At 44.9% G+C, this 26,752-nt stretch overlaps 1 protein-coding gene and 1 long non-coding RNA gene across 5 annotated transcripts in view; one reads left to right on the top strand and one right to left on the bottom strand.

Moving 5' to 3' along the window:
* The first annotated feature begins 528 nt into the window (after positions 1–528).
* On the top strand, positions 529–25,382 carry LOC128841567 (flavin-containing monooxygenase 3-like). Of its 4 annotated transcripts, none has more exons than XM_054036702.1 (9): positions 529–605; positions 978–1,115; positions 12,912–13,100; positions 14,215–14,377; positions 15,880–16,022; positions 16,553–16,752; positions 19,187–19,545; positions 19,849–19,921; positions 23,528–25,382. In XM_054036702.1, exons 2-9 carry the CDS (start codon positions 984–986, stop codon positions 23,868–23,870), a joined length of 1,602 nt encoding a protein of 533 aa, XP_053892677.1. In that variant the 5' UTR covers positions 529–605; positions 978–983; the 3' UTR covers positions 23,871–25,382. The 4 variants fall into 4 exon arrangements, with proteins under 4 accessions (XP_053892677.1, XP_053892678.1, XP_053892676.1 ...); XM_054036703.1 differs by having other exon boundaries at positions 532–605; positions 939–1,115; XM_054036701.1 differs by lacking the exon at positions 529–605 and adding an exon at positions 613–702.
* The window catches only part of LOC128841572 (uncharacterized), a 60,185-nt gene continuing 36,864 nt past the window's right edge, over positions 3,432–26,752 (bottom strand). The window contains exons 2-3 of the long non-coding RNA XR_008445876.1: positions 12,380–12,611; positions 3,432–3,735 (exon numbers count right to left, since the gene is read on the bottom strand). This is a non-coding gene — a long non-coding RNA (uncharacterized LOC128841572). The remainder of the gene's footprint in view (positions 3,736–12,379; positions 12,612–26,752) is intronic.

The following is a 26,752-nucleotide window of genomic DNA, read 5'->3' as shown; positions in this document are numbered from 1 at the left end:
AGAACATAACCAGACCACCCCACTTCCATGTATTCCTAGTGCTCCCTGGCACTAGTCTTTCTCTCCCTGCTGTTACCGCAACTCTGAGGATGTGATCTACTCTATCTGCAGCCTGTTTGCAGGGTCTGTGGCTTCTAGGGACCCCTCTGCGTGGGCTGAAAAGTGGAGTCAGAGCCAAGTGGGACGTGGAAGAGAAGGGCATTTAGGGAATCACTGTCATTCTATATCCGGATGGGAATCAGGGTTGGTCACCACTGCCCAATGACCCCAGGTGCTGTCTGGAATAGCATCACCTAGACAATTTATTTCTGAAGCAGAGAGCTCAAATCTCCCAGCTCCTCCTCGCTTTCCACTCCAGGGATGCTAAGCTCCAAAAATCACCACCAATACTTGTACAGACACATCCTTACACAGCCCTGCCAGCGAGGCCTGTCCCCTGTGAAGTGGTGCATAAAAGTGGCTTGCTCTTTAAGGGAAACTCCTCCCACATTTCAGTTGCTTTTCTCAAAATAATAGGTTCCAGGAAAGGCATTTGTTTCCCCCGTGCCTACCTGAAACCCACTCGCAGGCATCAGGGACTGGGCTAGAGAAGAGAAGGAGCGAAGGTAATGGGGAAAGCGGGACATCGCTTTGGTAGGCTAAAAGGAGAGAAATGGCTAAAGTGACTGTGAAACTGAAATGCAGAGTGGGCAGCTGACAACTGTGAGTTTAACATTCCTGCAGATCTTGGGCAATCAATCAGCTCCATTTCATTCCCTTATTGCAGCTGGATCTGATTCACATCACTAAGTGTTAATAGGAATCAGAACAAGCTACCACTATATTTATAGAGAGAGTGAGCATGTGTGTGATATTTCTGTCCATAAAGGTGGCCTAGTCTTCTCTAATAAAGTTCTAAGCCATTCTGCTGAAATGCTGTGGTTTCTGCTCACTGACAGCTCTATGCACTGAAGAGGTGTGCTCCTTCTCTGTCGCAGGAGACCATGGTACAGAGAGTGGCAATCATTGGAGCTGGCGTGAGTGGACTGGCCTCCATTAAGTGCTGTCTGGACGAGGGATTGGAGCCCACCTGCTTCGAGCGAAGCGATGACATCGGAGGGCTCTGGAAATTCACAGTAAGTGGGAAGCTCTGACAAAACATTCTGATTTCAGAATACGGCTGGTGTTGTCGCATCCCAGCTGTCACTCCATTCTGCATATGCCCTGTCTTGTATTTTACTTTCCCTGACGCCTATAGACTGGTTTGTTCTTCAGGAGAAGTATCTGTTCATTGTTTAGAACAGATCACTAACTTTTGGGCACCATATCTTTCTATGGCACTTGCACAGGGTGGTGAAATCTGTGCTAATGGTCACTTTACTAACCACAGTCACAGCCACAGACTGATTTGGAGTAGAGGGGAGCTGTGGCTGCTCTGAAAATTAGGCCATCAGTCCCTGTAAAAGTTCCTTTGTGTTAATCACAAGGTGCTGTGCAACCACATGTTAGAACAGCCAGAAATATAACTGACTCTGTGGAGGCTTTATTGAGATTTTACTGCTTACGAGTTAATTAGATGTCTTAAAAATAAAGCAAACTCTAGTTCCGGCTTAATGCTTTTAGAAGCGAGGCTGAGGGCACAATTTGGGGACGGGAATCCGAGCCAGCTGCGTCTGAGCCAGGCAAACTCCACTCTTACTCATTTACTCTGGCAGTGAGTGGGAGGGAAGTTGCGTCCGATGATGGTGCCACATGCAGTCCTTATCGGGCCTTGCTGTCTTATCAGAGCCCTGCGCCCTAGCCGCCCACCCCTGGAGTGCAGGGCAGGAGTTTGGTTTTGCTTTGCTGTAACACGAAAAGCTCGACTCCTTGCTGGATTCTACCACCCCTGAAGGGGAAGAACCTTTCAGTACCCCCGCCCCCCAAAGTGACCCTCCTGCATGTATGTTCTCTGTGGCGGTCGGCAGGCTTGCAGGAATGAATCTAGACTCAGCGCAGAGCCATGTTATAAAAAGACTCTGCCTGCAGGACAAAAGTTGACATCAAGCACTGCAACTTTCTTCTTGCTGCCCTGCTCTCATGACCTGATCCTCCCGACAGCACAGACAAAGCCCTGACTCTGATAGGGGCCTTATTCAAAGAGCTGCTTATTGCCAGATCACAGGGTCTCGTTCTTCATTCTCTCACTTGGGTGAAGGAATAAGGCCCACAGTGAACCGAATCTCATTTCCATTGTGCTTGTGATGAAATGTTGCGAGGCAGTGTGGGCTAGTAGGAACCAGCACCTTAGGCCTTCCAGTCCTGCTTCTGACGCTTGTTAACCATGTGTATGGAGCTGGACTTCTCTGCCTCAGTCTCCCCATCTATGAAATGGGGTACTGACAGGACTAATGTTTGTGTATTGCTGCAAAGATGTGCTGACAAGGGGACAGCTCACACACACACACTAGCCCTCATGGGAGGGGGCTTTGGAGGCAGACCTCTGAGAGGGTTTCCTCATGAAGATCCTCCCAAGCAATAGAAAAAGCGCTACCCATAAACTTTGCTGATTTTCTGCACCAGCCCCGACCCTGAGAGGAGCAGATTCCCAATCCTCAGGGGAGAGGCTGCAGAGAAGTTAATGTAACCTGGGGCTTTCTTCCTTTTTCTGATGGTTTTTCGTGGGGCCAGAAAGGGGAAGATGCGCCCTTACCACCCCCCCAACCCACATAGTCACCTTCCCCTCCCCCAGCACAAGCCTCCGACTCACAGGAAGAACCACCAGGGGCAGAGAGCTGCCAGAGCCAGCTGAGGCTTCCAAGGAGTAACTAGGAGACAATGACAGGCCAGCACAACCCAGAGAGCCTGGACAGAGAACCTAACCCTTCTCCAGGAGACGAGGCAGCCATCAAAGGCCAGAGCTGGAATGCAGGTGTGCTAGGTGTCATGGGTGCACAACAGGGGCATAGCCATGAGTGGGAATGGGTGGGCCATGGCCCACCCACTTAGCATCCAGGCCCACCCGAATCTGAGCAGGGGTATAGTCCCTGGAGTGTCACTCGGGCACCTGAAATCCAGGGCGGAGCTATGCACCCGCCCTTCAGAAAGCCATGCTCTGGCAGCTCTGCCTTGTCATTTTCTGAGCCGCCCCATGCGCGTGCCCAGCTTGGGAGGTGAAGCCCTGTGTCTGGGGGCACCCAAGGCTAGGAAGAGGGTGTGGCATCAAGGGAGAAGCACCCCTGTTCACGCCAGGAGCTCCCCGCAGGGAGTTCCACTGGATGAGACACCTGGGGAAGCCTTACATGCTCCCTTCCCCCAGCAGGGGCCATGCACCCCCATGCTGCAGTCAGCAGTGACTCCCAGCCAGTATAAAACAGAAGGTTTATTAGTCGTCTGGAACACAGCATAGAACAGAGCTTGTTAGCACAGAAAGTAGGGACATTCAGCAAAGACTGCCTGGGGAGATCCAGAACTCAGAGCCATGGGCTCTGCTCCCCGAGTCTCAAACCAGGAGCCTGACTTGCTTCCAGCAGCCCACCCTCAGTCATGCCCTGTTGCTCCTCTTCCGTCCTTTGTGTCTTTCCCAGGAAGACTGGTCACCTGGCCTCCGCCTCTTTGTTCTCCAAATCCTCCGGCTGGCTGTTGCAGAGGATGGGCCCCGGCCATCAGTTGCCACGATACAGAGTGTCCAGCTATTGTCTGGGCCCAGGGAGCTAGACAGCAGTCACACCTGCCCTCTAGGTTCTCTGCAACGATCACACACCTTTGTCCCACCACCTAGAATAGATACTTGTGCAACACATAAGGGAAACCGAGGCATACAGAGAATATTCATACAAAACATTAAGAGAATTCCCACTTTGTCACACAGCTACAGCAACGCTTGCATAAACAAAAACGCAGGAGCACTTGCATTGCCTCTACGCACCACTTCTTTCTGCACCACCCTTTCTTTTTAAATATTGGAATGGAGTTCCAGCCGGAGAAGCCCAGATTGACAACTCTGGAAACCAAAGACCTCTCCAGATGCCGTTTCCTTCACTCTGCCCTGTAACCACACCTCAACACCAATCGCAGGCTCCATCTCAAGGAGAGAGAAGGGATTTCACTCCCTTTGCCCACTCGGACCATAGCTACTGTCTTGACAACAGTAGGTCCAGTTAGTACCAACTCAGAGGGTGGCTTTTGTGGTGGAACACCTGGCTGCTTGGAATGGGTGTGAAGCCACTGTCTAATTTAACAGAGGGCGCACACATTGTATCCATATCATATTGCATTACCAAGGGATGCTTGGATTGGAGTTGTCTAGGCTGTGTGGTCATACTGCTGAAAAGGATCTGGGCATGATAGTGAATCACAAATTGAATATGAATCATTCTTGCAGGGCCAGTGCAAGGATATTTTGCATCCTAGGCGAAACTTCCACCTTGCACCTCCCACCCCCAACGCTCCCCCTTGAGCATCACTTATTATAAACTTTCAAAAATGAATACTGCATAATATGGCATTGTTCAATAGAATTAATACATATTCGGCTTGAAAATTTATTATTTTCATTATATTTAGATTACATATTTAATGAAAATAAATGAATAACCTGACAGGGTGTGGGGCTGGCTGGCTTTGGGCACGGGGGTGTGGCAGGGGCTGGCTGGAGATGGGGGTGTGGGGCTGGCTGGCTTTGGGCACGGTGGTGTGGCAGGGGCTGGCTGGAGACAGGGGAGTGCGGGGCTAGCTGGCTTCGGGCAGGGCAGGGGATGCAGAGCTGGTTGGAGATGGGGTGCAGGGTTGGCTGGAGATGGGGGTGTGGGGCTGGCTGGCTTCGGGCACGGGGGTGCGGCAGGGGCTGGCTGGAGACAGGGGAGTGCGGGGCTGGCTGCCTTGGGGCATGGGGGTGCTGCAGGGGTTGGATGGAGGCGGGGGTGTGGGGCTGGCTGCAGGCAGGGCAGGTGGTGTGGGGCTAGCTGAGAGCAGGGTGGCAGGTACTAAGGCTGTCCCTAGATATTCTTGGGCCCTATGCAGCCCCCCCACGTGGGGGGGTGCCCCAGTCTTCCGTGGGGGAGGTGGGAGTGGGGGGGGGAGGCCTCCGGGGGGCTGGGGCTGGCTTGGGGGGCAGGGGGGAACTACCTCCCCGCACTCGCCGGTGGCGTGGCTGGGGCCGGGTCTCTGCTGCAGAGCTCAGGGGAGTGGGGCAGGGCGGGGCTGAGCAGGGGCTGGGCCCCGGGGAAGAGCCAGAGCAGCAGGGAGCAACACAGCGCCCCCAGCGGCTGGAGGAGGAATGACATCACTTCCCGGCTGGCCGGAGCTGATCAAAGAGGGTTACACATTTAGCCGGTGCCGGGTGAGCATCCCAGACATTTTGGGCACCGCTTTTTGGCGCCCTCAAATCTTGGCACCCTAGGTGGTTGCCTAGTTTGCCTAGTGGATGCACTGGCCCTGCAGCTGTGAACAAAGCTGATATCATTATGGGGTGTAGTAACAGGAGTGTCATATGTATGGGAGGTAACTGTCCCACTCTACTCGGCACTGGTGAGGCCTCAGCTGGAGTACTGTGTCCAGTTCTGGGCACCATGCTTTAGAAAAGATGTGGACAAATTGGAGAGAGACCAGAAAAGACCAACAAAAATGATCAAAGGTTTAGAAAACCTCACGGATGAGGAAAGCTTAAAAAACCTGGAGTCTGGTGGCACCTTAAAGACTAACAGATTTATTTGGGCATAAGCTTTCGTGAGTAAAAACCTCACTTCTTCGGATGCAAGTGAGGTTTTTACTCACGAAAGCTTATGCCCAAATAAATCTGTTAGTCTTTAAGGTGCCACCAGACTCCTTGTTGTTTTTGTAGATACAAACTAACACGGCTACCCCCTGATACTTAAAAAACCTGGGCACCTTTAGTCTTGAGAAAAGAAGACTGATGGAGGGACCTGATAAGTCTTCAAATGTGTCAAGGGTTGAAGGTAGGAGAAATGATGCATTTAATCTGCAGCAAGGGAGATTTAGGTTCGATACTAGCAAAAACTTTCTAACTCTAAAGGCAGTTAAGCTCTGGAATAGGGTTTCTAGGGAGGTTGTGGAATCCCATTTTTGGGAGGTTTTTAAGAGCAGGTTGGACAAACACCTGTCAGTGAGGGTCTAGGTATACTTGGTCCTGCCTCAGCACAAGGGGTTGGACTTGCTGACCTCTCAAGGCCCTCTGAGCAGTGCAGGAAATACTGTTGGTGCTTCGGGAAGTGGCACTCTTCCCTCTGAATCAATATTGAACATGTCCCTAGTGTGATGTTCAAGGGGGCACCAAGTTGCTGGAGGCGCCGTCCTCCAGATGAGATGTGACACCACTCACAGGATCACTTGTGATCATTACAGGGACTTGTTTGTATGAAACTGGGCCTTAGCCCCAATGTCCTGGACAAATTCCAAACTGGTCGTTTCCACTCTGCCTCTGAACTCTTCCCCTGCACCTCCGGTTAAGGATGGTATTCTTCACCCCTGTACTGCAATGGTGCTGTGTGCTCCAAAACAGCTGCCGTGGGACACGTGATCATTAACCCACCTCCTGGGGTCCTGCATAGAATCATAGAAGATTAGGGTTGGAAGAGACCTCAGGAGGTCATCTAGTCCAACCTCCTGCTCAAAGCAGAACCAACACTAACTAAATCATTCCAGCCAGGGCTTTGTCAAGCCAGGCCTTAAACTCCTCATTAAACTCTTGCACATTAAACTCCTCGGGCGAAAGGTGCAATAATTCCATCACATCCAGAGCTTTCCTATGGAAATGGCATTTGGTCCCCGGCCAACTTTTGTCTGATCTGAATTGGTGCTAGAGTGGCCAAGGCTGTGTAGCAACTCCTTTAGACCCCAGCATTTTGTAAGTATAATTGAGATTGTTTTCCAATGTGCATTACATTGCATTTATCAACATTGAATTTCATTCATGATGTCCCTAGCCTCTGTTTGACAGAAGCTAGAAATGGGCGACAGGGGATGGATCACTTGGTGATTACCTGCTCTGTTCATTTCCTCTGAGGCATCTGGCATTGGCCACTGACAGAAGACAGGATACTGGGTTAGATGGACCTTTGGTCTGACCCAGTATGACCATTCTTATGTTCTTATCTTCCATTTTCTTGCCTAGTCACTCAGTTTTGTGAGATCCCTTTGTAACCCTTCGCAGTCTGCTTTGGACTTAACTATTTTGAGTAATTTTGTAACATCTGCAATTTTGCCACTTCACTGTTTACCCCCTTTTCCAGATCGTTTATGAATATGTCGAACAGCACAGGTCCCAGTACAGATTCTAGGGGGGACTCTGCTATTTACCTCTCTCCACTGTGAAAACTGGGTGTTTATTCCTACCCTTTGTTTCATATCTTTTAGCCAGTTACTGAATCCATGACTGCCTACTTTGCTTAAGACCCTTTGGTGAGGAACCTTGACAAAGACTTTCTGAAAGTCCAAGGACACTATATCCACTAGATCACCCTTGTCCACATGTTTGTTGATCCCCTCAAAGAATGCTAACAGATTGGTGAGGCATGATTTCTCTACAAAAGCAGTGGTGAGTCTTCCCCATCATGTAGTGTTCATCTATATGTCTGATAATTCTGTTCTTTACATAGTTTCAACCAATTTGCTTGGTACGGAAGTCAGGCTTACTGGCCTATAATTGCCTCTGGAGCCTTTTTAAAAAATCAGTGTCGCATTAGCTGTCCACCAGCCATATGGTGCAGAGGCTGATCTAAGTGATAAGCTACACACGACGGTTAGTAGTTCTGCAATTTCATATGAGTTTCTTCAGAACTCTTGGGTGAATACCATCTGGTCCTGGTGACTTATCACTATTTAAGTTATCAGTTTGTTACAAAACCACCTCTATTGATAGCTCAATCTGGGACAGTTCCTCAGCTTTGTCACCTAAAAAGACTGGATCAGGTATGGGAATCTCCCTCATGTCCTCTGCAGTGAAGACCGATGCAAAGAATTCATTTAGCTTCTCCATTATGGCCTTGTCTTCCTTGAGTGCTACTTATGCACCTTGATTGTCCAGTGACCCCGCTTCCTGCTTCTGATGTACTTAAAACAAATTCTTTTTTGGCCTGCCTAATTATGCTTTTACACTGGACTTGCCAGAGTTTATGATTTTCTATTTTCCTCAGTAGGATTTGTCTTCCAATTTTTAAAGGATGCCTTTTTATCTCTAACTGCCTTTTTTACTCTGTTTAGCAATGGTGGCATTTTTTTGGTCCTCTTACAGGTTTTTCTTGTGGGGGGGGGGGGGTGGTATACATCTAGTTTGAGGCTCTCTTTTGGTGTTTTTAAAACGTTTCCATGAAGCTTGCAAGCATTTCACTCTTGTGACTGTTCCTTTTAATTTCTGTTTAACTAGCCTCCTCATATTTATGTAGTTCCCCTTTTTGAAGTAAAATGCTACTGTGGTTGGTTTATTTGGTATTTTCCCCCTATCAGGATGTTAAATTTAATTATATTATGGTCACTGTTACTGAATGGTTCAGCTATATTCACCTCTTGGACCAGATCCTGTGTGCCACTTAGGACTAAATCAAGAATTGCCTCTCCCCTTGTGAATTCTAGGACTAACTCCTCCAAGAAGCAGTCATTAATGGTGTTTAGAAATTTTATCTCTGCATCCCGTCCTGAAATGACATGTACCCAGTCAATATGGGGATAGTTGAAATCCCCAATTATTATTGGGTTTTCTGTTGTTGTAGCCTCTCTAATCTCCCTGAGCATTTCACAATCCCCATCCTAGTCAGGTGGTCAGTAGTACATTCCTCCTCTATACTCTCAGTATTCAAGCATGGAATTTCTGTCCATAGAGATTCTGTGGTACAGTTTGATTAATTTAAAATGTTTTCTATTTGACTTTATGCTTTCTTTCACACATAGTGCCACTCCTGTGTCCTATTGATTATCATGGTTCCCCCAAAGTTCTGTGATGCCTATTATATCAATATCCTCATTTACTACCAGGCACCCATTTTAATATTTAGACTTCTAGCATTTGTGTACAAGCACTCATAAAACTTGTCAGTATTTGGTTCTCTGCCTTCCTGTGGTGTAATTGTCTGGGACTCTTTTTCATTTGACTATTGTTCTTCAGTTCCTACCTGTACTTTGTCAACTTCTGTCCTCTCCACTAAGATATAGAGAATCCCCTTTCCACAGAGTTGGCGCCTATGTCCCCTTTAATAGATCCTTCCCTAAGGGATGTCTCTAAGGGATGTCTCTGTCTGAACCATGAGCTCCTCCAGACCAGCTTTCCCCCAGCCCTTAGTTTAAAAACTCCTCTATGACTGTTTTCATTTTACATGCCAGCAATCTGGTTCTGTTCTTGTGTAGGTGGAGCCCATTCTTTCTGTACAGGCTCCTCCTTTCCCAAAAGGTTCTCCAGTCCCTAATAAACCTAAATCCCTCCTCCATCATCTCATCCACACATTGAGACCCTGCAGTTCTGCCTGCTTTACTGGCCCTGGGTGTGGAACTGGAACCATTTCAGAGAATGCTACTATGGAGGTCGTGGACTTCAATCTCTTACCTAGCAGCCTAAATTTGGCTGCCAGGGGCTCTCTCCTACCTTTCCCTATGTCATTGGTTCCTTCATGTACCGTGACCATTGGCTCCTCCCCCAGCACTGCACATAAGTCTGTCTAGATGTCTCAAGATCCCCAAGCTTTGCACCTGGCAGACAATTCACTGTGCAGTTCTCCCGGCCATCACTTGTTCAAACTTGTTGACCGTGATATTGTGTTTAAACAACAGGGTTGTGGTTTCTCTGCCTGTCACTTAAGAAGAGCCAGGCTGTCACACAAAGAGTCATTAATCTGTTTGCACCTGAGACAAAGCAGAGGAACTTTAGGGGGATCCTGTATTTCTTTAGTCAGTTAAAGAATAAAATTAGGGCCCATCCCAGATGTTTATAAAGCTCCTTATCTCAACAGGTAAAGATACTCCTGTATTTGCAGCGAAAATCCAACTAAGCAGCATGCAGTTGACAAAGGTTCAACTCCCTTTCTTGCACCTCATTGCCTGTTAATAGGGAGCTATGTGTTTTGTTCTGTTTTCATTACATAACCCTTCTTACTTCACATTCCCATTTGCAGAGCACAAGTACAAATGCACACGTATCAGGTAACTTTAAACACTCAGCATGAATTGGCAACAGCCTACTTTAACCCTTAGGTCACTGGCAACTTCCCGACTACCAATCAAATTAATGTTTAGCGCATAAGTATCAGTGGGACTATTTACTGTATCCCCATCTTGCCAATGCAAGATTCCTCCCACCCGTTTTATTTCTCAATGCCTTGGTCAAGTTTTAAACCTCCTAGGAGATTAGTGCTTGCCCTGTAATAGGTGGCATTGTGATATGCAGCCATTCACTGTCTCTAGGAACGCCTATACAGCAAAAAATAAAACAAACAAGACATGGCAGAGAATCTTGTAGCTCAGGCTACAACACTAAAAATAGCCACGTAGACGTTCTGGCTTGGGCTGGAGCTCTGTCTCTGAAACCCACCCCATGGTGAACAGGAGAGACAAGACTTGAACTCAAGCTGTGTGGAAGCCTGTTTGTTTTTCAGTAACATGTAGCTGTTTTCTTTAATAAATGCCTCCCGGTGAAGACAGTTGTCGATTCCATATATCATGACATGCACCACTTCCCCTGTGAGACTAGTACACAACAAAATAGATCTGTCAGGCTGTTCAGTCCAACTCTTTTTTTTTTTTTTTCTAAATTACATACTATTTCTCCCAGCTAGTTCCCCCTCCATCATCCTAACCAACTCCAGCCACAGCCTGCACCCACTGGAATCAATGGGATTTTTAGCACTAATTTCAATAGGTCGCATTAGACCTTTGCATTTCATCAGCAGACAAAGCCAAATAGCCTCACATAACAGGGTTCAAAAAAGAACTAGATAAGTTCATGGAGGATAGGTCCATCAATGACTATTAGCCAGGATGGCAGGGATGGTGTCCCTACCTCTGTTTGCCAGAAACTGGGAATGGGTGACAGGGGATGGATCACTTGATGATTGCCTGTTCTGTTCATTTCCTCTGGGGCACCTGGCATTGGCCACTGTTGGAACACAGGATACTGGGCTAGATGGACCTTTGGTCTGACTCTGTATGGCCATTCTTATGTTCTTAATTTTCTGCATTTTCCACATACTGAACTCTCATGTTCGTATTAAAGGGAGGTTGATTAAGGCACTACCCTTGTCCCTCTGAAAGCCTGAGTTGAAATCCTGCCTCGGATCACAGTCAAGACACATGTGATTTTGTCATCCTAGCTCTCAGAGTGGGGGCAATAAAAGTGGGTCTTTAAATAGGGACAGGTGGGGCCTTGTGGATGAGCTCAAAGAGGTTGAACCAGGCATAGGTGGCTGCGAAGAAGGAGGGGAGTGTGCAAAAATCTGACGAACAAGCAGACAAGGAAGGGGGTGTTGGTGGAGCAGAGGGGATGGGGAGCCAAATTCCTTGCCCTGCTTTGAGCTTTGGTTTTATCTTAGCAGCTTTCTGCAGCAAAGAAACCACAGACCTCCTGAAGATCTGAACTGTGGTCTCGGCCAGTAAATGGAGGAGGAGTTGATTATAATAGTCTGCATCTGTTTAGAGTCTTTCATCTGAGTAGCTCAAAGTGATCTTAGCTAACGTAGTATTATTATTCCCCTTTTATAGATGGGGAAACTGAGTCACAGCAGCCTTGTCTCTCTCAGCAGTGAAGTAACTTTCCCAAAGTTCCAAAGCTGGCCCGTGGCAGAGCTGGGAATATAACTCAAGTCCTGGTTGCTGGTCACCTTCCCTAGACAACACTCCCTCCAACTTTGTTTTAAAGAGTATTGATTTGAAGTTATGCATATGTTCTTTCTTTCCTGCCTGTGATAGAATCTGAGAGGCGCTATGAAAGGAGCATAGGATTGGAGAAGGCAGCAGCACTTCTGTACATCTATTATATTAAAACGTAGAGTCCTCTTTCTTGACTGGATTTATTTTTATACCAAACATTTCTGTCCATCCTTGGTGGGATTTGGCTGGTGAATTCTGTACTCTGTAATTACATGGTAAAAACATGGGCCCTGATTCAGCAAAGCACTAAACCACACACTTAATTTTAATCCCATTGAAGATGGGATTTAAGCATCTGCTTAATTTGAAGTACATACTCCAGTCCATCCCTATTCAGCAAAATGTGCTTAAGTGCCTTGTAGAATCAGGGCTTAGGGGTCTGATCCTGCTCCCATTGAAGTCAATGGGAATTTTGACCTTGTAGCGTATTTCTCTGTAATTGTGGGATAGCCGACATTTTGACTAGCACACTGGAGTTCAAACCAGGCAGGTACCTCTGGAGCTAAAAGGATGAGTTTCCCCACCTGGAGCTGAAGAGTCAAAGCAGACTTACCCAGATAGAGAGCGGCAGATGGCATGCACATGGACCATGGGTTACAATGGCACGTCTCCAAATAACCCTAGGTGTTCAAAAATCATAAATCAGGCCTGAAAAGATCACGAGATTGGCATAAAAATCATGATTTTTTTTAAATGGTAAATCTGGGGTTCTTCTTACTTGCCTCCAGGGGACACTCAGGTCACATTTTCAAGCTTTTCTCTGCAACCGTGGGCTACAGCTTACTCTGTTAAAAAATGAAAGATTAGATTCTCATGTTATCACTTGCTTCCAGGAGCTGGGGCTTTAAGATAAACACAAAATGTTGCAAGTTGGCAACACTGGTAGCACACTGTAACTCATCATTAGCTCGCGCTTCTCATCTTATGTGTGCAGGAACGCTGGATGAAGCATCCCAGGTAAGCTGAGAATTGTCTCTGTAGCTAATTCTTTAGTGAGTGAATCTCCACCATGTTACAGCAAGTCTTGCAGTCACCTTCTGTGCAGATGTTTTTGCTGTTTTGTTTCTTATTATTATTCTCTGTAGGAACGTGCGGAGGAAGGCAGAGCCAGCATTTACCGCTCCGTGTTCACCAACTCCTGCAAAGAAATGATGTGTTTCCCTGACTTCCCTTTCCCTGATGATTTTCCAAATTACATGCACAATTCAAAGCTCCAAGAGTACATCAGGATGTATGCCAAGCACTTTGCTCTTTTAAGATATATAAAGTTCAAGGTAAGACTTAGAGCTGCTAAGGCCAGTGCATGGCGGGCCAGAATCATGGCTTTACCTACTTCCTGTCCCCATTAGAAGAGTGACTCCTAGTGGCAGAATAACTCACGCCCAGCCCCTTATTCCTCTGAGGGCAGAGGCTGGTGTTCTACCCCTGCTGACCTCGTTAGATGAGCACCATCAGGCCTTAACTGACTAATTCAGAGCAATGAACAAATATAATCAGTCTGTCTGCTGGTAATTTAGAAGGGCAAATGGGTCACACTGTGCTTCTCAAAACATCCCCTCTGAGTCTGGCTTCTAGCTACACGGTGTTTTGGTGGTGGAGTATCTGAATGTTAGACAGGAGTCACACAGGGTTTAAATACAAGTTAAGCCTTCCTCCTGTTTATAAAATAAATGTTTCGGTCATCCAATCAAAACAATCCCATGTGGCTTAGACGACATCACACAGTGAGAACAGTGAATTAAGTATAGCAAAGAACTGGTCCTGAGCAATCCGTTCATGGGCTGAAATTTACCTGAAGCATTAATCGACTGAGATTTAATAATGAACAAACCTGTGAAAATCAATCTGCTATTGGGTGAACGCATACCAAAAGGCTACATTTGTCCAACTCTGATTCCAAAATGTCACCCAGATCAAAGTGATTATTATTATTTATCTTTATTGCAATAGCACCTAGGACTCTAGGCATGAACCAGGACCCCATTGTGCTCGGAGCTGTACAAACACAGAACAGAGAGACAGTCCTTGCCCCAAAGAACCTACCTTCTAAAAATGGTACATCACTGAAAACACATCTCTGTAACTGACTTCCATCTTTGTAAGGTGTCGCTTTGGCAAAGCAGTAAGAGAACGCCAGGCAGGAAAATCAAAATAATTTGGCATGTTGTTATTGGGGTCAAGGCCAGTTCATTAGCTCTTACACATGTATTCCAGAGTGAAATCCTGGCCTTATTAAAGTCAATGGCAAAACTCCTATGGAGTTTAGTGGAGCAAGGTTTCGCCCAGCTCTCTACTGTGAATCCAGTAAGACCGATGACATTTACAAAGCTATCTGCCTGCAGAATCGTGTGCCAATGAATACAAACTCATGTGTTTGTTTCTTTTAAGACTATGGTCAGCAGTATAAAAAAACGCTCCGATTTCCCTGTCACCGGACAGTGGGATGTTATTACAAAACAGGACGGGAAGGAAGAGTCAGCTGTATTTGATGCGGTTATGGTTTGTTCGGGGCATCATGTGTATCCAAATTTCCCAGTTGATTGCTTCCCTGGTGAGTTGTGTGTGCAGTGCATATATTACAGCAAGGACTAGTCAAAACATTTTCATCAGCACATTGAGGAGGTTTTTTAATTGAAAAAAACCCTAAATTTTTGGAAACTAATTTAGTTTTCAAAAACTTCACCAAAACCTGAAAATTTGTACTAATAATGATTTTTTGAAAACAAAATCATTTCAGTTTCCTCTTTCATAGGAAATTCAAACAAAATTGCAGAAAATTGTGTAAAATAATTTTACAATTTCCCACAAAAAATATGTTGTATTCCTTGTAGTTGTAGCTGTGTCAGTCCCAAGATATTAGCGAGACAAGGTGAGGGAGGTCATATCTTTTATTGTTGTGAGAGAGACGCTTTCGAGCCATGCAGACCTGCATAAGAGTTTTGTGTGGCTCATAAGCTTATCTCTCTCACCCACAGAAGTTGCTCCAATATAAGATATCACCTCGCCCACCTTGTCACCCACAAAGAATAAGCATTTTTCAACTTGTTCTAATAGCTTTAAAAACTTGCCAAACTTTCTTAATAACTGTTTAGTTCAGAACTATAAGCAGTATTAAAAACCAAGACCATATAATTGTCAAGTACAGTGTTAGCAATTACGGTATATAAACACCAGCTTTTTGTTTAGAGAAACATTATGCAATGGTATAGTCATCAAATTTTACTATTTGGCCGGGCATTACGAAGGCACAGGATTAATCTCTTTAGAACAACTTGGAGAGGGTGTTTCTGGAGATTTTGTTCTGTCCTTTGTTCATGTTAACCATTCAAATCCTCTCAAATGATCAAGGCCTATTTTCAAATGCAATGTTTTTTTATGCAAGCAAGTGTTCTCTTGTCTTGGGGTTGGAAGTCTCACCAAAAAATATCAGCAAAATGTGCAGGGCCAGATTCTGCTCTCAATGACCTCTGAGTGCTTCTATTATCTGCAATTTCATTGGAGTAACTGGGTTCTTGACATGGCAATCAACTAAGATGCTGTGGCAGAACCTTTATGCCTGGTGAGGATGAGGATGCTTTGCATCTACGTAGTGCTTTCTGTCCAAGTGTCTCAACATTCTTTACCAGTGTGAGTGAATTCAGCCTCACCGATTTTTACAGTTGGGAAGACTGAATCTCATAGGGATGATGGGCCTCATTTGCACAGCTGCTGAGCACCCACCACTCCATCTGCAGGTGCTCAGAACTTTGAAAAACTAGACAAGGTGGAAGAGCTGGACACGGAACCAGCACTACTGGCTCCTGGGCCTGTGCCTTAGACTGTTTCCAAGGCAAAAAAGAACCCCCTTGAACTATCAAATCCTAGGAGGAGTTTGTAGCATGAGTAGTTTGAACCATCCTTTTTGTGACTTGTGAAATGAGCAAATCTGCTGTGGAAATCAGAGACTAAATGCTGAGCCCCACAAATTACTGCAAAGGGGTCCAGCTGCAAGTGGGTAAAATCTATCCCTTTAAATATCCAGATGAACTCATTTTACTTTCCACTTTTCCTCAGGGTTAAAGACGTTTAAAGGTAGCTACTTCCACAGCCGGGAATACAAGGAACCGGAAAAATTCAAAGGGAAGAGAGTGCTTGTGATTGGACTGGGAAACTCTGGTTCAGACATTGCTGTGGAACTCAGTCACACGGCCTCACAGGTACAATTCCCTGTCTTGCTGTGGAGTTGCTAGTTCTCATTATTGAGGTACAATAATTGAGGGTTTCAAAGCTGTCTCATCATGGATTTGGACACCCAATTAATGGGAATAGGCATCCAGGTCTTCTAGGTGGCTTTGAAGTTCATACACTTAACATAAGCTTAGAATGGTCGCATGCCGGAGGAAAACATTACGTGGCACAAATTTTAATCAAGAGCAGGCCAAGCGCATAGCACTGTAGGTGTCACTCCCGCAATGTACACTTCTTTGCAGTATATCTTCCCACCAGTTCTGGGTTGGAGCTGGAGGAGTGTGAAGTGGGCCCGATTCACCACTGCTTCACTCCAGTTCTATTCCAACGTAAGTGCAGTGAAGTCCGTGAGGTGACACTGGTGTAAAACTGGAGCACTGAAGTGGTGAAGAGGCCTCTACCAGTGATCACTCTGTTGTAGTTGCCTTTCTAGAATGGTAATGGCCTTACCCTGCTTTGTCCATTTTTTTTTTTTTTTGGGTTTTTTGGTTTTTTTTAGGTTTATCTCAGCTCTAGAAGCGGCTCCTGGGTGATGAGTCGCGTCTGGGACAATGGCTACCCCTGGGATATGCTGACTGTGACTCGCTTTGAAACCTTTCTCAGGGATACCCTTCCCACCTCTGTCAGGGACTGGCTGTACGTGAAGAGGATGAACAAGTGGTTTAAGCATGAGAACTACGGCCTGATGCCTTTGAACAGGTAATTTTATGGGATTCTCCCTGCAAAGCATTTGAGAAGGAAGGCAAAGCCTTGCTCAGCTTTGAAAAGGCAGCACAGTGGTGTCCCGGTTGCACTCTACTGGTAACATCAATGTACTTTCTTCTCATCAGGCAGCAGGTTTATAGCAGGTTAGCTTAAAAATAAGAGCGCAGGACAAGTGAATGAAATCTCATGCTTCAGGAGCCATATGGATTGCTTGCAAGAGTAGGAAAGGAATCCTCCGTCCCTTCTAATCCATATGGACTCAGAGTTATGCAACCGAAGAGGTGCACATGGCTAGTTTGCTATGCTCTCATGCATCGTTGTTGGAGATGGGACTCCAAACTATCAGGGCTAGGTCTGGTCCAGTACAGCAATGTCTTTCCTAAGCCATTAGAGAGACAACTTCTGTCGGTGAGAGAGACAGTTTTGAGCTTACACTGAAGAAGAGCTCTGTGTGTCTCGAAAGCTTGTCTCTCTCACCAGCAGAAGTTGGCCCAATAAAAGATATTCCCTCCCCCAACTTTGTCTCCTCAATATTCTGAGACTGACACAGCTACAATTACACTGCATACTTTTCTAAACAACGTCCACGTCTTTGCCTAAATCCAAAAACACATCACTACTTTTAGTAGGTAATTCAAGGATTAATTTACTTCTGAAACGCCCCAGGTGTTGGCAGGGACTTCAGAATGCCAGTGAAGTCCATGTTTGGACTGACTTTGCTTTTAAACCTCATTGCACCATGGGGATGATCTTAGTTTTAGCTCTAGCTGAAAGAATAGGAAACGTGCAATATTCCATATGTTGTCCAGTATATGGAGATCTGTGGACCCAATCTCATTGTTTAGGGTAGAGTAACTCAAAACCTGGCAACAATAGTGTGTTTTTTTTTTTTTCAACTAGATACACTACTACAGTGATGTCACCAAATCTCAAAAGTGAGTTAGCAGATCCTATTTCAAGGAACAGCTGTAATTATGCGATGTATGCAGTGTTGTTGCAACCATGAGGTCTCAGGATTTGCAAGAGACCAGATGGATGAGAAAATATCATTTATTGGACCAACTTCTATTGGTGAAAAAGACAAGCTTTCAAGTTTACACAGAGCTCTTCAATATGGAAGAGGTCATCAGAATGTTCACCGGATTACCTTTTCCAGACCAGAAACGCTAGGTGTAGCATGAAAGCTTCTCTTTCACAAGAAGAAAGTCAGTCCAATAAAAGATATTACCTCCCCCACCTTGTTTCTCTCATAATTAAATGTCAATTATAATACATATAAAAAGATAGTGTCCAGATTATTAGAACTCAAAGTTGGCCAAATACTGAAAAAAAAATTGTTTTATTCAAATTTTCAATGAATTTGATTTGTCAATATTTATGTGTTTTGTTTCTCACAAATATTCATTTATCATGTGTATCACAGTAGTATCTAGAAGCCCTAGTCCTGGCTCAGGACTCCATTGTGCTGGGTGCTGTACAAACACAGACCAAACGATGTTTCCCTGTCCCACAAAAATGAGTTTATTGGTACCAATATTTTTGTAAAGGAAACTTCAAAATTGCATGCAGACCTGTTTGTGGAAACTGGCTTTTAAATTCATGCCTATGAGCATTCATGCCAGAAATGCTTATGCCCAAGTTTACCAGGGAACTCAAACAATACCACGTGACTTATCTGACCAAATCTGGGTTCAAATAGCAAATTTAGAATACAAATGACTTGCGAAGCACTGTTTCCAATCCAGCCATAGGTTGGGTATTTTTAAAACACAAAAAAAGTGTTGAATAATTTAAAATGGTAGATTCTGAGGAACTCGTGATCCATTAATGGATATCCCATAAGCAAAAGAAAGATTCTAAATTAATTGCGAATTATTTATTCAGCCTTAAAGCGATTACTGTGAGAAAGACAGTTCCTTGAGCTTTAAAGGATAAAACCCTTCATTGCTAAAGTGATCCTGTTGCAGCCTTATTTTACAAATAAAAGAAGAGGTTCTCCAGCAATGCCATGTAAATCAGCTCATGCCTGAGCACTAGTGTTGGGAGGTAGCAAGCACAGGAATTTCTACTGTGGAGTGCTGGCGATGGGTAACCAGAGGCTCAAGGAGAAAGGGTTAGCTCCTTTTCCTGACATTCGCATACAGAAACACAGTGATCTCTCTGCTTCTCCTAGCCAGGAGGCAGGCAGCACTTTATCATAGAATATCAGGGTTGGAAGGGACCTCAGAAGGTCATCTAGTCCAACCCCCTTGCTCAAAGCAGGACCAATCCCCAGACAGATTTTTTTTTTTTTTTTTTTAAAACCCCAGTTCCCTAAATGGCCCCCTCAAGGATTGAACTCACAACCCTGGGTTTAGCAGGCCAATGCTCAAACCACTGAGCTATCCCTTCCCCCACTACAGGCCTCTATGCTTTTCTTTCTTTATAGAACCAGCCGTAAAGAACCAGTGTTCAATGATGATCTCCCAAGCCGCATCACATGTGGAACAGTGGTGGTGAAACCCAATGTGAAGGAATTCACGGAAACCTCAGCTATATTTCAGGATGGGACTGTGCAGGAAAACGTTGATTTTGTCATCTTTGCAACAGGCTACAGCTACTCCTACCCCTTCATAGAAGACAACACTATCATCAAATGCAGAGACAACGAGGTCACTTTGTACAAGGGCATCCTTCCTCCTCGACTCGAGAAACCAACCATGGCTGTCATTGGCCTGGTCCAGTCGCTTGGTGCAATTATTCCAACATCAGATCTCCAAGCTCGCTGGGCTATAAGGGTGTTTAAGGGTAGGTGAAGGGAAATAGGGGGGCAGAGAACTGTCCTAGATGAGCTTGTCTGTGAGAACTAGCATTGCTTTGCAACCTGTAATTCCTTGCAGATTCAAGCTGGGGATCTGGTCCAAAAAGAGAAGCAGGCGTTCATTTGTGCACCTGCAGACCTCATGGGATTTGCTAGGCCTGCTCACCCAGAAGTTGTAGATCAGTGGGAGTATGGCTGGTTTAACTGAGTGCATGGGTGAAGGACTGGAAGAGTATCTTATTAATTAGGAGATGGAATAAACTAGTGACCTTGTACCTGTTCTTTTCTAGGGTTACATAAGCTTCCCCCAGTGAATGACATGATGGAAGATATTGATGAAAAAATGGGGAAAAAGCTCAAATGGTATGTGCAAAGTGCAGTTCTCAGGTAGCCCTCCCTGCTCTGGGTGCATGAAAAAGGCCACCACGACCTGTCTTTTCTGTATAAACCCGACATAATGTTATGGTCTGATCTCTGTAATGCATACGCTCTGTCCGATATATTATGACAACCTGCCATCCAATAAGCAAGTGGCTTTTTCCAAGGAGCCACTCTTTTAAACTCCCACTTCCCACCCCAGCACACATCCCAAATATTGTATATCACGTGCTCTCCTCAGCCTGGGAACTTGGGTTCTCCCCTATTTGGCCCACCGAACAAATATAACAGAGAAACTTCTGCAGCACCAGGTTTAGGATCATTAAAAACTCTGTGGCCTCCTCAACAAGCATTCTGCACCCCCCAAGCCCCCCCCCCCCATTGTTCTGAACCTCTCTCACTCTGATAGTGTGTAGCTTCCCTCAGAATGGTGGAGAATCCTGTTTACCGGCCTGACCCAGCCCTCATTAAAGTAAATAGAAGCATTTCCCTTCACTTCGGCAGGAGTTGTATTGGGTACATACCTGGTCAAAAAATTTCCAGTGGGGCGTTTTTCTGTCAGATAATGTGGATCTGTTAAACTTGAAACGTTCCATGTGAGTGTGTCATTTCTGACCGTCAAAATCCAACCTTATTGGACTGGAGTTTTCAATTTTGAAATTACTTTTTGTTTTGAAATGTATTTATTGTTTTTACATTTTTGTGTTATTTTATAAACGTCAACATAAAACAGTCAAAATCAAAATACAACCTTGATCTGTAGCTAAAAATTTTCATTTTGCGGCAAATTTTGAAATTTGACACTTCATTCCAATTCAGAATTAATGATTTTTTTCAAAATCATGGAATTCCCTGAAAAATGCAAATTCAGTTCCCGACCAGCAAGGTTAGTTCCAGTCTGGGGGGATAGTCCATTATTATAGGCATCTTCTCACCAGGGACAAAGTATACAGGCACTCCTTAACTCATGGAAGGGGTTACAAGCAGAAAATAAGAATGGCCATACTGCGTCACACCATAGGTCCGTCTGGCCCAATATCCTGTCTTCCAACAGTGGCCAGTGCCAGGTGTTTCGGGGCAATGAACAGAACAGGGAAATTTATGGAGTGATCCACTCCGAGCTTCTGGCAGTGAGAGGTTTAGGTACACCCAGAACATGGGGTTGCATACCTGGGTGTCTTGGCTATAGCCATTGATGGACCTATGCTCCAGAAACTTCTCTAATTCTTTTTTGAACCCAGTTATACCTTTTGATCTTCACGACTTCCCTCTGGTTCTCTGCCCATTATGTGATTGATTCAGGGTGGGGCTATAAAAGAAAGCGAAGCTGTCGCAAGAGAGCCTGCCTAAGTGCAGGAGATGTCCTCTCCCCTCCCAGCTTGCCGTCAGCTGGAAAGCTGTCAGTTGTTACCAAGTGTTCTTTGTTACTTTGATCCTGTTTTGGAATCTTCTTTCTGTTGAGGAAGCTGGCCCCGAGGAAAGGGACTTGAACTGAACTAGCATTAGGGCTTTATTTGAACTCCCTGGCTGGTGGGGTTGCCAATTTCAGTTGGACAAATTCCTGGAGGTTTTATCACATGACATAATCTTTAATTAAAGATTAATTTTTAATTCCTGGAGACTCCAGGACAATCCTGGAGAGCTGGCAACTCTGCCTATCTGCTCACGAGCTTACGTCACCTTTAAAATATGAGGTGAGAGAATCACATGATCTATAACAAATGGACAACTGTTGCTGGAGTTAACAGAGTGTGGTCTTATTTGTAGTAATCCTGCCAGCCAAAGTACTTGCTTTTGCATCCCTTACAAAGCCAGATCGTAGTGTTGCCATGGGATGTGTCCTCAGGATCCAAGAAGGCATAGAATAGAAAGAGTTTGGGGCCTCAGGGCCACAATAGTGCAGAGTACCCCTGTCATGCTGGTGTAACACCCCATCTGCAGTGGAGGCTGCTGGGGCAAAAGAGCAGTGGAAGAGAGCAAGGCTAGTAGTGAGTGAGGCAGTGACTGGCACCAGAGAAGAAGGGATGCAGGAAGTGGGGAGCCAATGGATAGGCTAAGTTGCATCATCGGAGGGGCAATAGGGACAGAGCGGAAAGGAAGAAAGTCCAGTTCAGGAAGGGCAAGAAAGACAGAAATCACAAGAAGAGAAGGGAGAGTCACAACAGGGACAGGACCTAGAAAGAGGCAAGACAGTGGTACACAGGGAAAAGAGGAAAAGTTAAAGGAAGAAAAGTACAGTTAAACAAGGAAAAAGGACGGTGTCTCTAAGTAATCTAAGAAATTATTAGAAAAAGAGTGTTAGAAAACTGTGAGAAAGGTAAAGCAAGAATGAATGTGGGGGAAATAAGCAGCAGTAAAAGATAAACTCTAATTAAAGGGACACAAACTTAAGAAGGAAGTGAGCTGTAGTGCAAGTAAGAAAATAATAATGATGTAAAACAAAACATCTTAAGGTAGACGAGGTGAAGTGACAGGAATAGTGAAAATGTCTGAGCAAAGGGGCTGTAAGCCAGAAAGGAGGGGAGAGAGAATTGTTCAATCAAGTAGCCAGCACATCACATCAAGGAGTACATACATGCCTTTATTTAAGCTGAATCTTAGAACAGTGAACAAAGATCGCACAAGAGACTTACTCAATATATAACTAAACATCCTAAGAATCTCTACTCCAAACCCTGGGCTTACAGAGGCTGCAAATAAGAAACTGACCAGGGAACGTACAATGGTGGGGTTTATGTTCTGGTGCATTGTATTTTCTAATTCAAAATTCTGTTATTTCATTAATTATTGCCTATAACAAGAGTTTAATTAAGATAGTGATAGTCAATAGACAGTAGATAACAGTGATTGTTTACCATAGGTTACGGTGTAAGCCTAAATAGTAGTTCCTGCTAAAACAACTAACTGATTTACTTGTGATTATTTGCCACTTAACTGATTTCTACATTTCCCCAACTGATTGAGATTGCCTCTGCCTCTCTTTCCTGCTTGGATTCCAAATCCCCCCCCCCATTAGGCCCGTTACATTCGCTGCTTTAGTGACACCTGCAGCACAGAGGCCAAGGTTGAGAACAGAATACCTTCTCACCTTTGGAACAGGGCCCACCAGCTCCAAGATGAAGCACACAAGTGAGGGGCTTTGGGGGTGGGGGGGAACCTACACTGTAGTTGTCCACACTGCATGTCTTCTGTTAACAAATATAAGGCTTCACTCTCCAGCAGTATCAGACTGGCCCTTTTCAGATGTAATCCAGTCACAGTCCAATGCTGTATATCAAACACATGAAATCACCCCTTCTGAACAGATCTTAGAAGTAGCTTATTCAGAGCAGCCCCAGTCCCTGCAACCCTCACTCAGGCAAAACTCTCACTGAGGCAATGAGATGTAAGATTGCAGTGAGTTAAATGTGTTTGCCACAGTATTTCTGTGCAACAATAGCATACCACATCACAGCAACAATAGATATACTCCATGGTGTATCTATCCCTTCTACCACCAGAGTTAGCCTTGTGTCCATTAACCAAATGCCTTTTTTCTACAACAATACTGTACTCAGCAATGTATTATATCTTCTCCCTTCCCACCTTAAGGTATGGGCAGAGCAATACCCTACAGACAGATTATATTTCCTACATGGATGAACTCGCCTCTGCTATTGGTGTGAAGCCCAATTTTCCACTGCTGTTCCTGACGGATCCAAGGCTGGCCCTGGAAGCATACTTTGGCCCGTGCAGTCCATACCAGTTTTGTCTGACGGGACCGGGGAAGTGGGATGGAGCCAGAAATGCCATCCTGACCCAGTGGGACCGGACGCTGAAGGCTACGAGGACCCGAGTCGTACATGATTCTCAGAAACATTTCCCCATCTTGAATTTGCTTAGAATACTTGCCCTCCCTCTTCTCCTTCTTGCTGTTTTTCTGATGTTTAACTAATCAACAATTTTAAGGCTCTCAACATGAAATTAGCGAATAGAAAGGAAAATTATTCCTGAGAAAGGAGAGGAGAGAATCCTATCACTTCATATCGGTTCTGACCTACCATGTATGCAGATAGATAAATGATAGATAGATATACCACACATGCATGTATAAACTCAATGGGCCACAGCCTCTGCTGTGTAAACTGACATTGCTCCATAGAAGTCAGTGCCAGATGTTCTTTTGGTGTCAATGAGCATTACCTGATTTGTGCTCTTCTGTTTGTATCCTAGGACAGACTCATTACAAGGGGAATATTGAGATAAATAAGATGTTATCTCCATGTTTTCTTAAACCCCAAGCCCTTCACATCTACAGTATTCAATAGTGTGATAACTTAGAGCTAGTCAAAAAATGACAATTATTTTTCACAGGAAATTGTTTTTTAAAATTGTTTTTATAGTTTTACGTTTCCCCACTGAAATTTTTGGTCTCTCATTGAAAAAATGAAGCCAAAATTTTTTTAGTCCTCAAAAACAATTTTTAGTTAAAAAATGTTTGCGCACTTGGGCAGGACGGGGAAGTTCTACTCCCCTTCCTCCCCCCAAAAAATCAGTTTCAATTTTTTTCTCAAAAAATTTTTTTCAACCAAAATAAACATTTTAACCACAGTAAAAATATTTGTCAAAAAAATTGTTTTGGTCAAAAAGCCATTTTTTCGTTGAAAAAAATCTTTCAGTGAGAAAATTTCGATCAGGTCTTGTAATAATTCTCTCTAACAGCATGTTCCGCTGCAGCATCTGCCTCTTACCAAACAATCTGAAATGCATACACTACAGAGCTATCAAAATAACTATCCTAACTGGGGTGGGGTAAACAAAATATCCAGTTTCCTGCTGTGTTTAGAGAGAACTTCTCTGAACTCGTCAGCGAGGGCTTGACAGGCAAATTGTTGCTCTCCACCTTTCCCCAGTCATGAGTTAGTAAAAGCCCCCAGAATCTTCTTTTTCATTTGGATAAATATTCCCTTGAAGCAGTGTGATCCACTAGTTAGAGCAAGAGACCGGGGGTATGTTTACACTGCAGTCAGAGGGGAAACCATGCTACTTGTGCGTGTGTTGGTTTTTATCTGTAAAGTAGGGACTGCTGTCAACTTTGTAAAGTGCTTTGCATTCTTTGTACAAAAGGCACCATATATGTACCAATCAACATTATTATCTGAAGCTGTTCAGTCTAGAACACAGGCTGTTGTTAGCTATCCGGTATCTCCTGCTTCTGACTGAATGCTATGGTCAGATCCTCGCTCACCCAGACAGAAGAGGGAGGTTTATGCCCAGTCATGTTTAAACCAGATGCATGCCCAGATGTTCCGTGGTGGGATTACATTCATTGCGTCTCTTCTCCCTTCACTTACAGCCTGAGCTAATCACCATGGAACTCAATGGAAAGACATCCCTCCCCCCATTGACTTCAATGGACATTGGATGAGGCCCCTATTGTACAAGGCACCAGTTTTGTTTTGTTTTTTTTTAAAGTCAATTACAATATTGAAATTAAAATGTATTGGAATCTTTTCACTGGTTTCCTGATTCTCTCTCAGCTAGGAAACAATGAATTATTTATTACGAGGGGTTTATGTAGCTAGCAACTGTAATATTGTGTAAAGTGAGACACTAGGACGTCAATTATAGTGATTGGTGCTAGGGCAAAAGGATGATGATTTATACCAAGAGGATGGGATGTACTAAATGCGCATTGGATGGGATGGGAATCTCTTGCAGGGCGGTGAGAGATTCAGATAAGCCTCTGGAAGGGTAGAGGCTGGCAACAGCATCTGCACTAAGGGAAGCAAGAGAAGACTCTGGCCCCAGCTCTGCATTTGGATTCATAGATTCATAGATTCTAGGACTGGAAAGGACCTCGAGAGGTCATCGAGTCCAGTCCCCTGCCCGCATGGCAGGACCAAATACTGTCTAGACCATCCCATTCAGTTCAAAGTATTTGGTTTAATTATGTTTTAGGGATTTGATTTTTTTAAAACACTGTTTGTGGGAAGGGGGCAGGGACATGTTTGGAAGTCTAGGTAGCGGATAGCATAATTTCATCTGCAAATTAATAACTTCTCACCTAAACTGCACCCACAACTGTTTTGCAGGCACCAGAAGAGAGCCTAGTAAATTGCACAGTAGAAGTGCCTTAGGACATGTCTACATGAAAAGGTTATTTCAATATAAGGTAGGGTGTGAATTTAAACCAATATGGTTATACACTCTTATTCAAGTCTAAGAGAGCCTTTTTCTAGTTTAGCGTATGTCACTTTGGAAGGGGTTTAAGCTATACCAGAAAAAAACACTTTAATACTGGAATAAGTGTGCCCACCTGGAGAGCAATGCTATAGTAGGTATCCTGGTTAATTTCCCCATGTAGACAAGAGTGATCTGGCTAGGGCAGCCACACAGTAAGAGAGCAGGAGCACTGGCTGTGGTATATGGCTGCAGAAAGGAGGGTGACCAGTGCTAAGAGGGTGCTGGCAGGACTTATGGGATGTTGGGGTACAGCAGCTGTTTATGGGATGAGCAGTGCGGTTAGAAAGAATTTAGGGCAGGGGTGAGCAAACTACAGCCTGCAGGCCACATCCGATTTAATCCAACCATCGAGCTCCTGCTGGGGAGCAGGGTTGGGGCCACTCCACACGCGTGTGTTGCGGCTCCCAGAAGCAGCGGCATGTCCCCACTATGGCTCCTATGCATAGGGACAGCCAGGGGGCTCCGCACACTGCCTCACTCCAAGCACTGCCCCTACAGCTCCCATTGGCCGGAATCCAGCCACGATTCCTCTCCTGCCGTCCGAACTCCTCAATCCCAGCCCAGAGCACCCTCCTGTGACCCAAACCCCTC

Source organism: Malaclemys terrapin, chromosome 8, assembly GCF_027887155.1.
Source record: "Malaclemys terrapin pileata isolate rMalTer1 chromosome 8, rMalTer1.hap1, whole genome shotgun sequence".
NCBI classification, from domain to species: domain Eukaryota; kingdom Metazoa; phylum Chordata; order Testudines; family Emydidae; genus Malaclemys; species Malaclemys terrapin.
Note: the sequence above shows the minus strand (reverse complement) of the source record. Positions and strands in the feature narration are given on the sequence as shown.

Coding starts and splice junctions, on each gene's coding strand:
- LOC128841567 (XM_054036701.1), top strand. CDS start 679: ATGCAGAGTGGGCAGCTGACAACT. Junction 703..977: donor AGAGTGGGCAGCTGACAACT/GTGAGTTTAACA, acceptor TCTCTGTCGCAG/GAGACCATGGTACAGAGAGT. Junction 19,922..23,527: donor ATGGGGAAAAAGCTCAAATG/GTATGTGCAAAG, acceptor TCCCACCTTAAG/GTATGGGCAGAGCAATACCC.